This window comes from Cyprinodon variegatus, unplaced genomic scaffold, assembly GCF_000732505.1.
Source record: "Cyprinodon variegatus isolate N-32 unplaced genomic scaffold, C_variegatus-1.0 Scaffold20, whole genome shotgun sequence".
NCBI lineage: Eukaryota > Metazoa > Chordata > Actinopteri > Cyprinodontiformes > Cyprinodontidae > Cyprinodon > Cyprinodon variegatus.
The window spans coordinates 2,142,047-2,157,660 of NW_015150473.1; the positions used below are offsets into that span (position 1 = coordinate 2,142,047).

A 15,614-nucleotide genomic window follows, 5' to 3' on the forward strand; every position below is an offset into this window, starting at 1 on the left:
GCGACATGTATCGAATCGCAACACTCATGCCAATACTCACCTTTATAAGAAAGATGGCGCAGGTACCGCGCAGTGGAGTAGGAGTTACAAGACCAACAGGGAGTAAAAGACAGTGATCATCTGTCCGAACGGTAAGTTAACTGAGTTCATTATATAGTCCCCACTCTATATAGTGATTGAGGGATTTAGGGGTTAGGACAGAAGTTCGGACACAGCCCTATTGACCATGGATTTACACTACTTTTCAAGATGCATTGTGGGATATTTATAGTCCACTACTTTTTCATCCACTATACAATCAATCACTCATTCAAAATGTAGTAGCCCCTTTATAGTGCTCTATAGAGGGGTTAAGACGGACATTCGGAAACACCTACAGTCACGACAAATCTAGTTAGAAAGTTTTATGGGGGGAAGGATTATTCCCTCTGCGGGGCCATAACAAATCAAGCTATAAACTGTGAAAAACAGTCTTAGAATTGTTAAATCTGGTATTCCCAACCACTACCAAGCGTCTAAGTTTTACTGCAGGCAATGACTGGAATGTGTGGTTGCGAGTCATTATCTCTTATAGAGAGGAAAGGTTGAACAACATTTCATACGAACACTTCTCAACAAACCAGAAAACTTTCTCCTTCAAAGCTGATGACAGAGCATAAAGCTATCACTCAAAAGTTTCTTACAAGTTTTTGACGCTGCAGACAAAAACACAAACTCACATGTACACAGAAACACATATCCAGTGCCTTGACGATTGTTTGAATTCAAGGTTCCGGAAGATAAATGTTTTTTAAGCTGCTCTTGGCAATATAATGAGTATTTGTTTACATGAAATCAAAACCCAACTTATTCTGCAACTCTGACCCTAAAAAACAAACCAAAAAAATATATAAAATGTATAAGTACAACTATCATTCAAAGGAAGAAAATGTTAATGTTGTACACAATGTTTAAGAGTCATTCACGCTGCTTTTTGAAATTGTGCAGTTTTTCAGCTTATGTGTTCTACATGATTTTACTGTAGATTCATTCCTTTTCTTATATTAAAGTTATAAAAACTGTGTGCTTGGGAAGCTGCACATTACAATAACAAGATTCAGAAGCATAAAATCACTTTGTTACAAATTAATATGCATGATAATTTTCTCTCTGTGCTATGCTGCTGAAATCTGTCTGCTACTGTATTTCTAATTTAGACAACAGCATAAAAGAAGACAGCTTTTTTCTTCTAAAAGTAATTATGATAATTTTGTTTTTAGCACTGACTAAATATGACATCTTGTATTCTTTGTTTATTGGTTGTAGCCATAGGCGGGTTTTAGAGAAACAGCAGCAATATGTCTGCTTCCCTTTCAAACACAAACCTGATTAATAAGCAGGGTTAATGGAATTTCTTAAGTGAAACCATTAAAGGACTGGTCTGACTCTCAATAAATGTTTTTAGATGTCTGAGTGCACTATATGTAAGCACTACCAGCATGTGAACAGCATTCTACATTCTGTTACTGTGGAAAGACGCCTCAAAGTTAACCATCTTTGTATTGAATATATCAGAGAAAGAACAGGGATGCAATGGGCTTTTTAAAATAAACAATAGCATTTTCCATGACACGCCAAGGCCTGACTGCGGTTCATTCAGCCTGCAAAAGATAAAGCCAGAGGTTAAGCAGATAACACAAATCTTAAACTAAGTAGAGCACAGCTAGTCTGTTTTATCCTTTAAAGTTTAACCTTTGTCTTACATTGAATATGCTCGATTTAACAAGTTTGCAAAATCAAGTTAAGAAAATTTATTTTCAGCATAACACTCAGCAAAATAAATCCCTTTGATTGCAGGGTTAATTTTTAACATAAGCCTATGAATAGAATATCCATGCAATTATTTTTTATATGCTATTATTACAAAGGCGGTACAAACAAATATTATTCTTTTTACATAAAAGAAATTAGGTTATTATGTTAATACTGGGGTATTTTTTGCACAAAGACATCAGTCTATTGGGAATCTTATTCCAGCTCAAGCCTAATGCTATTCTTACACTTTGTGAAAACTGAGTAGCATGTAGTTAAAAGAGGTCTTTCTGTTTTTGTTGTTATAAACATACAGTTTAGTCTGACAGAAATATGCATAAAACATCTGCTTAATTTCCCCTTAAAATTTCTGCAAGAATTGTGGGAGCTTTTGTCTTTCTAGATATCTCAGTGCTCAATTTGTCTTTATAACACTAAATGGCTAAAGTGGGTAATCTGACTTCAGAAACATCAGCTCTCCATCTGCACTCCATCCACAGGCGGTAAAAGTCCATTACTGTCATCCTCCCATTGGAAAGAATACACTGTTGACTGAAGTAGTTCTTCAAATTTCTTTGAACAACATTTCAGTTAAAAATGCTTACAAGAAAATCACAAGTGAGGGGGATTAAAGCTGTTGACAATAACATGTTTCTGTAGTAAAACTTTAGATCCTAGTGTCTATGTGGATTTCCTTTTAAGAAAAAAGAAAAGTGCTAAGCACAGCTTTCATATTACTGACATATATGAGAGTTACATGCTGGAACGTTCCACAGAGGCTTGTCTTTTCAAGATAAAGGGACTTTAAAGATTTGTTGGCACCTGTCTGCCTGACATCAAAGAACAGATTGATGTTTAAATTCCTTAGGAAAAATAGGAACATATTTGGCAACTATAATATAGATTTCTTCTCAAAATTCCTAATGCCAACATGACATAAGCTATGTGGGAAAGGCAGGCCTAGTCAAGAATGACGACCTTGTAAGTAAACTGCCCATTCTAATCCATCCCAGCAGGCCTAAGAACTACTCCCGTCACTCACCGCTCATTGATACATAACCCACTGCTGAGCTCTTTAAGTGCTTTCATTTATGCTGTTGTTGAGTTGCAGAGAAGGTGAGTGTACACAACAACAACAGTAACTCTGGAGCTGGCCTGTATTGATGAGGTTCAGGGGGAAGATTAAAACCTGTCGAGATGGGGCTTAAGCACGGAGCAGAAGAGGGCAAACAGTCACAAAAAGATCCCAGTCCTTATTATTACGGTGTGATGTCCTCCCTTCATCTTCCGGCACACCTCCCTGCCCCTCCATCTGTCACCTTGTCTCCAGATCCACAATGATTTCTACACCGTTCCCCATACTTGATTTATCTCCTGCACAAATATTTCATTTTCTTTCCTTCTAGCCCCACTCTGTTGCTCAGCAAAACCAACAGGGTTTTTTTTTTTTATCTTTTCCTTATTCCAGATGACCCAATTTTACAAACTCATTCTGGTTACCCTTCCTGCTGCAGTCTTACAGCTTTAGCTAGTTTGCTGTCAATACTTCCCAATACTTTCTTTTAAAACTCCCAACAAAATAATTCATGCCATTCTGCATACTTTCAAGCAGGTTGTGCAGGGGGAACATCTGTTTTCTGTTCTTAGCAACTTATCACTTCAGCTGACTGACACTCCTGGTACACCACTTGCAGGTGGGTGACGTTCTCAAACTTCAACAAGGTTCTTAGTATCAATAAATGATGAATGGAGGCACTTGTAATCAACGCAGGCACCTTTTTGTTTGTTTCGCTGCAATAACCACCTTCACTGATTGCTTTATTGAACCCCTTGTTTGTGGTGTTGTACGATGAGCCGATAAAGCATCTTAAAGTAGGTAAATTGGCGACAGATTTAGTTTGCAAGTGAATAAGTGGATGAGTGATGGTCTAGACGAGACAGAGGGTGCGTGATTGAGATAAGCCGCTCGATCTGACTTAACAACATCACACTCTAGAGTTTCTCTTTGATCAGTGCTGTGCTTTGGCAGCCTCCTTCGCTCCGGTGCTCCCTGCTGCTTTACCTCTCCCACAGGTAAGATTTGGGACCCTTGGGGCCACACATCAGAAGACCTGAGAATTAGGCATGTTTGTTTGTGGTAGATGTGTATTTCAAAGTGGCTATGAAGCCTCAGGGTGAACAACCATCTGGAGAGTGACAGAACCTCATATAAGGAAATGCTCATATCCAGCATGACAACTGCTTATCAAATAAACACCATTAAAAGTAAAACTATCTGAAGCACGCAATGATAAAATTCGCTACGAGCATGTATGAAAGAGATCTGAGATCTGTCCATCACACAACCATCACCCTCTCAAAACTTGATGCTCAAGTCTCCTGTGCATTGCTGCCTACAGCTAAATTCATTAAGAACGCCTTCTGTGTTTTGAGATCCAGAGTACAGAATTATTTGTGACTTCAGACACCACCACAAGTGTTTATGAAATTTTTTCTCTTAAGAAACACTCGACAGGAGGGGGAAAACATCCCTATATAAACATCGAACTGTCATGCTGGCAAAATACATCAATGGCTTGTTTAAAACATTTCGGCAAGATTAATTAATTATAAATCTAATGGGAAAGGTCTCTTAGCTCTTAGTAAACTTTCAACATTTAGCCAAACTTGAGTAAATATAAATTGTTTGGCCTTTAATAGGACTGATGTATATGACCTAAAAAAAAATATATATATAATTTTTTTCTTATCAAATAAAAATTTTTTTTCCCTTACTTTATTTCATGATAAAAAAAAATGAATAAAAAATAGGAACAACTTTCAAAAATGAAATATTATTTCAATTAATTCCTCTGGGAGTTGACCTGACTTCAAAGTAATTAAAATGCAGTTAAATTCAAGCTTTGAAAAATTTGTAAGACAAGTTGCAGGCCTTGACATTTTTAAATATTGAAAACATGACATGTAAGATGTTTCCACTAAGTGTTATTATACAGTGAGCTAATTTATCAGTTTTTAGTATACCTCTAAGGACAGAATGTAAAAAACGTATGCCACTCTGAACTATGGAAGACCATGAAGTGCAAAAATATAGATTTTTTTTTTTCAAAAATGTAATTCTCTTAGACAAAAATTAATCTGCAAAATGTATTTATCACCCTGCCATGGTCTAAACTCTACATAGACAAAACAAAATGCGCATCTTAGTCAATTTTCTATTGCATCTAGAAATGCTGGGGCTTTTTAGAAGCTCATTTAAGATTTCAAAGCCCAGGTATCATTTCGATACATACTTAACTGGGTAAAGTCACCTGCCTGGGGCTTTACTTAAATGGGGCTTTGGTTCCCTTCAAAGATGTTTAAAGAATCATCATCTGGGAATGCTGAAAGATGTTGGAGGGTTATGTACAACAGGATGTCCTGGAGGTCTTTGTTTTACCAGCAGCAGTAACTAAAGAAGGGGAGTGGCGGCTTAGTGGTTAGGGCATAGGGCTTGGAATCCTGAGGTTGTGAGTTAGAAACCTACTCCAACCGACTGCCACTCTGGGTGTCTGAGCAAGACACTTAACCCCCAATTGCTCCCCGGGCGCTGCACAGTGGCAGCCCACAGCTCCCAAAAGGGGATGGGATAAATGTAGAGAGTTAATTTCTCCATTGTGAGATCAATAAAGTTCAATTTATCTTTTTATTTTTTAATGTTTTTATACCTTTGATTTGTCACAAAAGAAACTTTTAAAATCCTTTTATCCTTTAATCTTTCTGGCTTAACCAGGTTATGAAGTGGTATTCACCCTCTAACCACTGCCTCAATGTTGGCCAGTCAAGTGGCCATCGCCTGTCAATTTATCACAAAAAGTAGTTCTAAAGCAGTACTAAAGAACTTTCGGTTTTGGTCAATTTTTGCTCCCCCCAGTTGAAAAAATCTATATAGTTTCGCCTGAAGGAAGACCGCACTTCCCATGAGACCATAGAGTGGTAAAATCCTAATCTCCAAGTTGTCTGCAGTTGGATTGAATTATAATTGTGTTTCCAGTGGCTGTGTGAAAAATAAATAGCAATGAGGTAATGAATCTAAGAATTTCTTACTGAGTGTTATCTTTATGCAGTGACTGAAAGTGAACATAAAGGGTTTATTGGGTATAAGGTAAAAACTGTAAGTACCAGATCGTAGAATCTAATATTTCTTCACATCTATTATTTACTGTTTTGCCCCAGTTCAGTTAGAGCATTCTGACTTTTTTCTATAGGCCTACATAAAAAAACAACATTATCCTTAGGCTGGCTTTTTATAAACCTTAGTTTACTTGAAAAGTTAGAATGTGGATCTTGTTTCTAGTGAAAAGGCAGCGTACTCTAAAGCTGCTCCTGATTTTGTGTTTTGTAAAATACCATTTTTAAGTTATAAAAGAACTGTTGCTTGAGCTTTGTTTTTATTCTTCTGTTGTCATTTTTTTTAATTAAGCTTAATTGTATATGGCTTAAAAATCCAGGCTCAGTTGCAACATACAACTCTGCATTAAAGGTATAGTGGAGGATTTTTTTACAATTTTTTTAAAAGACCCACCCTCTCCACTTTAAAAAAAAAAATTGCATATGCACAACCCGTACCTGCTCCCTAGAATGAACGCCTATTAAACGTGTGCAAGAGCATGCACGATTCCATTTCTCCTTGTGCACGCTCTGTTTAAAAGTTGCTAATTGCATCGCTTATACAAGCTTACTTTCCAAAAGAAGATTTGCAATTTTTCCACTATGTCAGACTCACCATGAGGACGAGCATGTAGGAAGGCCTTATGTAAACATATCACTAGAACGATTGACAATTAGCAGGACCACTTATTTTGATGATCCTCCACAATACCTTTAAGAGTAAATTGAAAATTGTAAAAAAAAATTGTACTCTCTTTAATCAGCTTTAAATGAGTTTTGATTATTGATATAAGTTTATTGTATAAAAATATGTTTGTTTTTTCGATCCAAACTATCTCCAAGTATATGGAGGACCAACTATGTCATATCTAAAAATAAATGCAGAAATAAATAAATGCTCAATAAATAAATAAGCATTCAATTAATTGCCCCCCAAAATACAATGAACAAATATATGTAGAATATATGTAGAAATATATGTAGAAATTTAATTATACAGTGAGACATAAATGTATATATGTCCTCTAATTAACTTCTTTCTTTATTCGCCTTTGTAATAATTAGCTTATTTATTTATTGTCTGTTATAATCTTCACTTTATTTATTTATTACTTATTTTTTCAAGTATTTATTTATGTGCATGATATAATACTTTTGTCTGTTTTATTCTGCCTTTGTATTTTTTAACCCTGTTTATTTCTTCAATGCCATTTATTTCTGCCTGTTGTTTTTGCATTTCTATATGCATTTCTGCCTCATTATGCAAATGAGGAGGGGGTGTGTCCTAGAGAGTCCTAGAGTAGGCCAATCTTGAGATGTCTATTAATGGAATTTGAAGCAATGCTATACCAATACCTGCAAATCGGTCTATACTCAGCGGTACCTATTTTCAGCACAATGCAAACATCATCGGAAACACGAAGTTTATTCACCTGGAAACAAAAAAAAGGGGATGCAGCTGTCTTATCCATATTACTGGCTGCAGACGATGAGTTGCTAACAGATGCAGCCAGGCTAAAAGTGTAGAATGCAAGAATTTCAGACATAGATCTGATGCTGCGGAATATTGTGTACTCATCAGCCTTGAGTAGATCTTATGTTTAACTAGATGGTTCCTCAAATAAGAAGCATTCCTCCTGTTGGCTTTGCACTATGCATCACAGATATTGCAGAAAACATAAAATGAAGCAAAATTTTGGAAAGTGGAGCATTACTCGTGATTGCTTTCATTTCACCAAGCGTGCTTTGTTTACTGTATCAGTGCTTCTGTCATCAGTCCAAACTCCTCGACTCCCTCTGAGTCACAATGATGCATTTGGGAACCAAATCATGGTACCAACAAATTTTAGGGGAATAGGTACTTGTTACTACAGAAGGAATTTGCTTGGTGAATATAAAAATAGAGCTAAGCAATTTAGCAAAAAATCTAAATTGTGATTATTTTTCACCAAAAATGCGATTTTATTTTGATTTTCCTTTGCACTAACCCCAGGCTTGTAGATGTTTCAGCCCAGGCTTTCCTTATTTGAAAGCTTGCTTGCCGAGAGTCCGTTGTTACAGGACTTTGCTGTAACCATTGTGTGCAAAAGTGTTTTACTTCTACTTGTATGCATGAACTTTCTGCTAGCTACAAATCTCTCTACCTGGCAAAAACCCCAAAACCATACGATTATATTGCACATGCAATTAATAGCTCAGCCCTATATAAAAATACCAAACTCATTACCCATCCCTACTACTTCAAATAGTGAGTCACTATTTGCTACTTTGAAGAAATCATATAGTTTAATTACAAAAAAAACCCTGAAACCTTCATTAAGCTGGAAAAGAAACTAGTTGATCATGCTTCAGATTATGTCAGAACCTTTTGAGTTGATTAAGTTTTAACAACAGGATAATAATGATTAAAAACACTTCAGAAACCATAATCCGTCAATTCAAGGGGAGAGAGTAAATTTTTTATTCATAACTTGCAGTGTCTGACCTAATTAATCAGGAATCTGCAGGTAGGTCTCAGAAGAACTTAACAGAAGTTTTTAATTGGTAGGTGTTTATAATGTTTTAAAAGTTTCATACCTCCTGATCAGAGCCAACAGTCAATTCAGTCTGATTCTTGAGGAAAAAAAAAAAAAAGTACTGGCTTTACAAATTTAAATTTTCAACCAAATATCATTTTATCCCATTATTGGTTCATGATTTTCCACATAATAATTTTTCAATGTCTTCCTAAGTTGGCAAACAGAAACTTTATCTCAAAACACCGGAAACATTTGGTGTGAAACAGGAAGATATGACTTTCTTTGTCAAGTGTTATAAAATATTCTCTGAAGGTTGTCTAATGTTTAGCAATGTCAAAAGTGTAATGTTAATGCATAGCTAAGATGGAGAGAGTTTAGGCGCCACTCAGGTTTTTGCTCAGATGATAAGAATATCAGAGACTTGGCCATTAAAATGTAATCTGAAGTGCTTTTTGTTGGTTTTAATCAAACTTTATCTTCAAAGTTAGTTTGTTTATTAACCTGCTTGCCAAATTTAGTTTGTGCCATTTATATAAAATCTGTTGGATTCCTTAATTGGTGTTCCAGGGCTTTGACATCAAATTAACCTGGTTCAGGTTGTTCTTTGTGTATTTCTCATTCTGCTACAAATTCATAAACAAAGTAAGTCCAAGTTAAATTTAAATAAAATTGTTTAGATGTTTATATAATTAGGAGATTAAAACAGTAGTTGATAATGATTATATTTGTAGGCTATAGGTTAAAAATCGAATAATTTGCATCTTTATGGAATAAAGCAAAGACAATTTGCCCAAATCATCAACTGGCAAATCTGAAAATTTGATCTAAATTAGCTAAAAACAGAAGTTATATATTTGTTTTAACAGCTACTTAATTATTTCTCTATTTCTAACATTGGAATGCATTCAGAGTCTATATTAAACCTATGGGTATCACCTGGTAGCCATCGAAAAAGAATAGATGCAAATACAAATACAATATTTCAGCAAACTTGTTGTCAGGAGGGTTCTGTTGTCAACAGTAGCAAAGCAAAATGTTACCCCTTGTCCGTTCACAGTCACAAAAATGTCCTTGGGCTTAACAAGTGCTGAGTGATTGCAAAAGTGGAGCCATTTAATCACTTTATACTGTACCAATTACTGCATGTCTGAATGGGATTATAAAGTTCCTTTGCTAGATCAAGTTTTTTTCTGACTATTGCAGAGATTTGAGTTATTAGCTGCCTTTGTGTCACACCTGGGCAATTGTAAGAAATGCTCTTAGGTTCATAGTTATGCAAAGGCTATAGTTTTCAAATGTGGTCCTTGTTTTGGATTCATCCAATTGTTTTTCTTACATTCTTAACAAAATAGAAAATATTTTAAATCTGTAGACTACTTTAAGGGCATTCCAGGGAGTAAACTTGTTATATGAAAATAAGAGAATACTTTAACCACCACATTCCTTTAAATTCCATAATATTTTTGGTTCAAAACCCAGTATGGACCAGTTGTGAGAAGAAAAAAAGTGTCAACACTAATAAGCAAAATACCAAACTGTGATACTTTTCTTTCTTAATTTTTAGATGATGATGTTGACTCTTATCAAACCAAATTGTCCACACTTTCCTGTTTCTATGTCTCAAAGATGTCCCCACTGCTGTCTATTATCTTTAGCATCTAGGTCTCTAAATTCCACATGAGCTGAGAGTATCAAGGCAATGAGAGTCCTTCCAGATATTTAAAGCTATTATTGAGATGTTGATACTGTGTGCATTGCAGCTGAAATATTATAGATGACCAAATAATTCTTCACAGGCTTTCGAGATTGCTATACTGAATATGCTAATATGATTGCAATGATTAGACACTTTTCTATTGCCATTTAAAAGCAAGCAGGTTTTGAAAGCCTGTGTAGTGTTTTGTTACATGTTTACCCTGGTAATTTCCCTTTTCTGGGGCTTTACTTTCGCCCTACTAAGAGTTTATACTTTTGTTCAATCCCATCCCTTAATTCCACCCCTCAAAAGCCACAAGAATTGGCCTTTGAGGGGTGTACACCTGCAATGCCCTGTTCTGTAGTAACTGAAGGTGAGTACACAAATGTTGTTTTTACACCTTTACCTTGTCATAGAAAAAGTTTTAGGATGTTCTTAGCCAGGAAAACAACCAACAAGACTTTGTGCAGTCAGTTTGCACAGCAAAATAATATTTGAAGGCAGGATGGTAATGTAGACTAACTGACTGCACAGATTAAGTTTTCAGGAGGACTTTCTCCCTGAAAAACATATTAAGACTACTTTTTACCTACTGATCACAGCATATATACAATAAAGATGCCATTGTTACAGCCAAAGAAAGGATAGGGTAGCTCTGCCCAACGTGCATCAGACTAAACTCGTACAAGCATAAAAAATAAAGCAGCACACGTGTTTTTGCTGCTCTTGCTGCTTGCGGTGTGAACGTAGCATAAGGGTTGCGGACCCCCTGTTAAAGACCTCAGCTTTAGAGATTTACTTAAAGCTGGCTGGTACAGTAAGGAAAGGGAGAACCAGTTGTGTGTTCTCATTACTGCCACACAGTGTGAGATCAAGCTAGTATTGAAATAACATCTGGAAATATGTATAAAAGTTTATCGAAATGGTAAGGCTTGCATTCATTTCACTTCCTTGTAGCGCTTTGGCCTTATTGGCTTTTCTTATTACATAAAACGTGAAATGTTTGGGTTAGGGTCTGTCTGACTTTTTCAAATTAAGTTTCATCATTAACGTTTTTACAATTTAAGGAAGTTTGTTGTTTGATGGGCTTTTTGAGTAATGGGAAAGCATCCTAAAAAATTAACTAGGAAAATTATTACCCAGGTAATACAAACCCTGAAGCTTTATATCCTTGGTCTTTCAGTGGGAAAGGGGCAATAATTTCAATATATTGTGCAATATACTGCTGTTGAAATGAAAAAAAGTATGTGCAATCAATGCTTATAAACTTTATCATGTGTTTAATAATATATTCTAACAGTAGTATATAAATTAATTGTTAACAAAACAACTTTATTTAAGTTGTTACAGCGTATAGATAATTCCTACCAATTGGAACAAACTGACAGGGAAAAAGTGAGGTAGAAAGCAAAATCATAATAGTACAAAATGGAAAAGGGTGAAATATGACAGGTTTTAGTTGCTTACAGCTTCAACATTATCAACCAATTAACAGAAAGCAATCAAATGCAGTTATTGCAGCAAACACTGTAACGCAAAGGTCAGACAGAGGCCGTTTCTGTATCATGAACATGAGAAGGGACTCGTGTTCTTGACCTTTTTGATAAGAAGGAAGTATGGACTCGGGGAGAATAGTAGCATGCATAACAAATCTGTCAATTAGAACAGAAGCATACAGAAGCATACACTAGAAACACGGCTCGTCTGGAGCTGCACCTCACTTCCTATTTTAAATAGTCTATAGATAATAAATTATTACTTTTTTCTATGTAGTGGGGGAATAATGATTAACAGAGTCAGATAAACAAAAGTAAAATTAAATTTTTGCACATGGCTATGTTGAGAGAGGGCTGCTGCAGACGGACTAACGTTAGCCCTACTTGTGGTAAGCATGTTCAGTTTTGCGTACTTGTGAATTAGAACAGTGCTAAGGCTGAGGCTGATAATGTTTCACAAGCACATAAGAACACACAAGTCCACATATTGAGAAATTGACAGACTTCTGTTTTCTTTTAACAAATAAAGAAAATAATAAAAATTACCCTACATAATCTTAGAACATAATAAGTACTTAAAAAAGGACATCAAATTTATTGTTATAAATCAGTATTTTGAACAAAAACATCCATTTGTTTTAAGAGCAAAAAAAATTAATGTTCAGCAAGGAAATAAACAGGCCAAAGTGATAAAAGCAAAACAGCATTTATAAATTTAAAATTCTATGAATGTTCTTAGTTTTAGTTCATTCATTTTTTTCCCTAAAAAAGGTATTTTTTTCCAAGGGGAAAAGAATCATTAGGTTAACCTTGCACAGTCTATAATCTGACTTAAGAGCACTGTAGCATGCTGCATCGCTCTCACTCAGCTCAGTCGTTAAATTCTGTATAATTACCATTCATCTGAGGCATGTTCATACCAATTTGCAGATGTAACGAGCACCATATGGCTGTGATTGGGCTGCATTTAGATGGAGCAGCTAGAAGTATCATATGTCTGCAGTTTTACACTCAGCTTGTCCAACAGGTGTTTGACAAAAGATGGATCTCAAGGCAGCTAAAGATAATGAGCATTTTTGTCGACAGCTCATTTTCAGTTTAACCTAAAGGCAGCTTTGTTCTTCTGCTTCGTGTCTTATAAAACAACAGCATAGGCAGCCAGAAAGTCAATATCAAGCACTTGGAACAAAATGGCATTAATTTAATCTTTAACACAGAGTTGGCTACACAGGCAGCTACAGTACACACATTCTCACAAAAATATCAAGGGATTATATGCCTCTTCAAACTGATACAGATAGGTCCGACTAACACACATTTTTAGACAGCTCTTTTTTCCATCTTTCTTTATGATTTATAGGTTACATACCTTTATTCCAGAGGATGTGTAGGTGGGCCTTATCAAGAGGCTGGTTCAGAATAATCAAACAAATCCTCTGTTTGCCTGAGGTAGAAAAACAGAGGAAAATAATCAGAGGCGTACAGTATAGATGACAGGGGAGCTTAATGTTGAGAAGGGGAATAAAAAACATAAACAAATACAGTCTTATTCTTTCATTAGATTTCTTATTAATAATTTACACAAAGGAGACTATTTGTGTCTCAATAAAAGTATAACATGAATATGGATCAAATAAAGAGTTTAAAATCTACCCTCACATGAGAGGTAAACAGTGAATCAATAAAATAAGTATTTCAATCTCAGTCTTGACTTAGTTGAGTCCAAAATGTTCTCTATTTGATTTAATGGAGCAGCAGTCTGTTTCTTTTTAGTATTCAGAGTTACCAAAATCACCTAATGCATAGCCAGCATTAGCAATAATCTTCAGTAACTACATCACTTTTACTCTCCTTGACCATGGTCACAATTATCATCAAAGTCCTTATCATTTGTCAGAAAATAAGGTGAATCTGTGTGCACATCTGCTTACACACATTTAATCCGGTCTCATCTGAATACCCTGACCTTCGTCACGCACCAGCTGTGGTTACGTGACCGGGAAAAACACATTGAAAATTGTAATACAGGAGTTGTCATCCTCAGCTCTCTCTCTTATCGGTGTTCCACCTTGTTTCTTTGTCAGTCCCTGTCTCAAAGTGCAGAATTTCATAAACCTATTTATTCCCTGAACCCCCTCATCAATCTGCTCTTAGCTTCCATCTTGCTCTGCTCCCAATGCAAATCCCCTGACTAGTACTTTAGAATTGTAATCCATCTATCTGCAGGAGATGAGTAGGAAAAAAAAGCTTGCATTTATTGACAAAGTAAAAGAGGCGCTGTAAGGAGAAGCTTTAATGGACCAAGTATGAAAGCATAACCTTTTTTCACCTTGCCTTCAAACTTTTCATTGCTTATTCAGTTATCTCTTCCATATGTCTACACTTAAGAGTGATTTCTTATCCATTTTTTAATTCAGCCTCAGTGCCGAAGCCAAAATTCCGTATTTAAATGAAATCTGCATGCTACTTCATCAAAATTGTATCTACAGCTTTGGTCAGAAGTTTACATACCTAACACTCATCAAAGGCAAGTAAGTATTTGGGCAACATAAACTGGATATATTTATAGGACAAAATGTACTGGAGAAACAATTTAAAATTTATCATTAATTTATCAAGGTTAAACATCAAGGTGTTTATTATTATTGATGATGTCTGTTAAACCCTAATAATACCTGCCTGGTGCGTGTCGGAACTAATGTTTTCCCAAGTAGTTTATCTAATTTGGGACACTTCCTCTGTGGAGCAAAGTCCTTGATCTAAGAACCTAGTGTAATATATTGATAAGGCTGGAGCCATTGTTGTCTCCTCATCTGCAGACGTGTATGATGTAATGATCTGATGATGTGGCAAAGTGGAGTTGTTTAAAATGCTTCTTTAACTGTGATTTAGGTCCGACTTCAATGAGATGTGAGCCCGGTTGGAAAGCGCTGCCTTCTGTAACTAAAAACAACTTCTCTGGACTGATTAAGATTACAATTTCTGCCCAAATCCATTGTCATGTCTCACGGTTATTTAATACATATACATTATAAAGGGTTATTTAAAGAGTTTATCCTGAGTGATCTCTTCTAAGGAAAACAACCAGAGACAGAAAACTTCAAGGTGTAAACACAAAGCTTTCCTTCATAAAGGATAAATTATGTTCATACATCATTATTACTAATCTTAAATGACTTTTTTTAAGTATTCCAGATCATTGGACATCATGAAAGAAGAGTTCATACAAATAGATTTAACCCTAAATCAGATTTAGGAGAAATTGCTACAATCCTTTATCCTCCTATTTCTAATCTTCTCTCTTATGTAAGAACAAATTTGTATCACTTGATGTAGGAGTCAATATACTCAAACCTAGTTTTTCATTATTTGACTATATTTGTATGCTATGTAGAAGCAATTATCCTATTAGGCTAAAACATTATATATTATGCAACTCTGCCATTACAAAATACATTTTTATTGGCTGATAACAAAACCATTAGACAATACACCTGCAGCTGACATGTCAGGATCCAGGAGACGCTGGTTTAGTTTGTCAGTAAGCTCTATGTGAGATCAAGCTTCTATTGAAATTACATCTGGAACAGAAAATGGATAAAAAGTTCAGAAAGAGGTTCAGCAACATGCTGCTAAATTAAAGTGCAAGGACCCACAGTTCAGGTAGGGGAATCTGTCCACAGGACGGCTATTGGTTGATCACAGCACAAATGGGGTATTTTATGGAAGAGTGGCAAATAGAAAGATGGCGTTATAGGAAAATATCAGAATTCTCTCTTGCAGTTCAACAGAAGCTATGTTGTCACAAATGCTCTCCGCTTAATCTGGCTGAGCTTGAGCTGTTTGGCAATGAAGAAGACGACACCACCAGGGTGGTGGGTCTCATCACAGAAGACAACGACCAGGACTACAGACAGGAGGTGGAAATCAGCCCAACCACGCTCCAGTGCTCATCAACAGCTC

At 35.8% G+C, this 15,614-nt stretch overlaps 1 protein-coding gene across 1 annotated transcript in view; it reads right to left on the reverse strand.

Annotated features, from left to right (window-relative positions):
* The window catches only part of tpk1 (thiamin pyrophosphokinase 1), a 97,328-nt gene that overhangs the window by 67,189 nt on the left and 14,525 nt on the right, over nt 1–15,614 (reverse strand). The window contains exon 3 of the mRNA XM_015389306.1: nt 13,021–13,095. Coding sequence (XP_015244792.1) covers nt 13,021–13,095 — 75 coding nt within the window. The remainder of the gene's footprint in view (nt 1–13,020; nt 13,096–15,614) is intronic.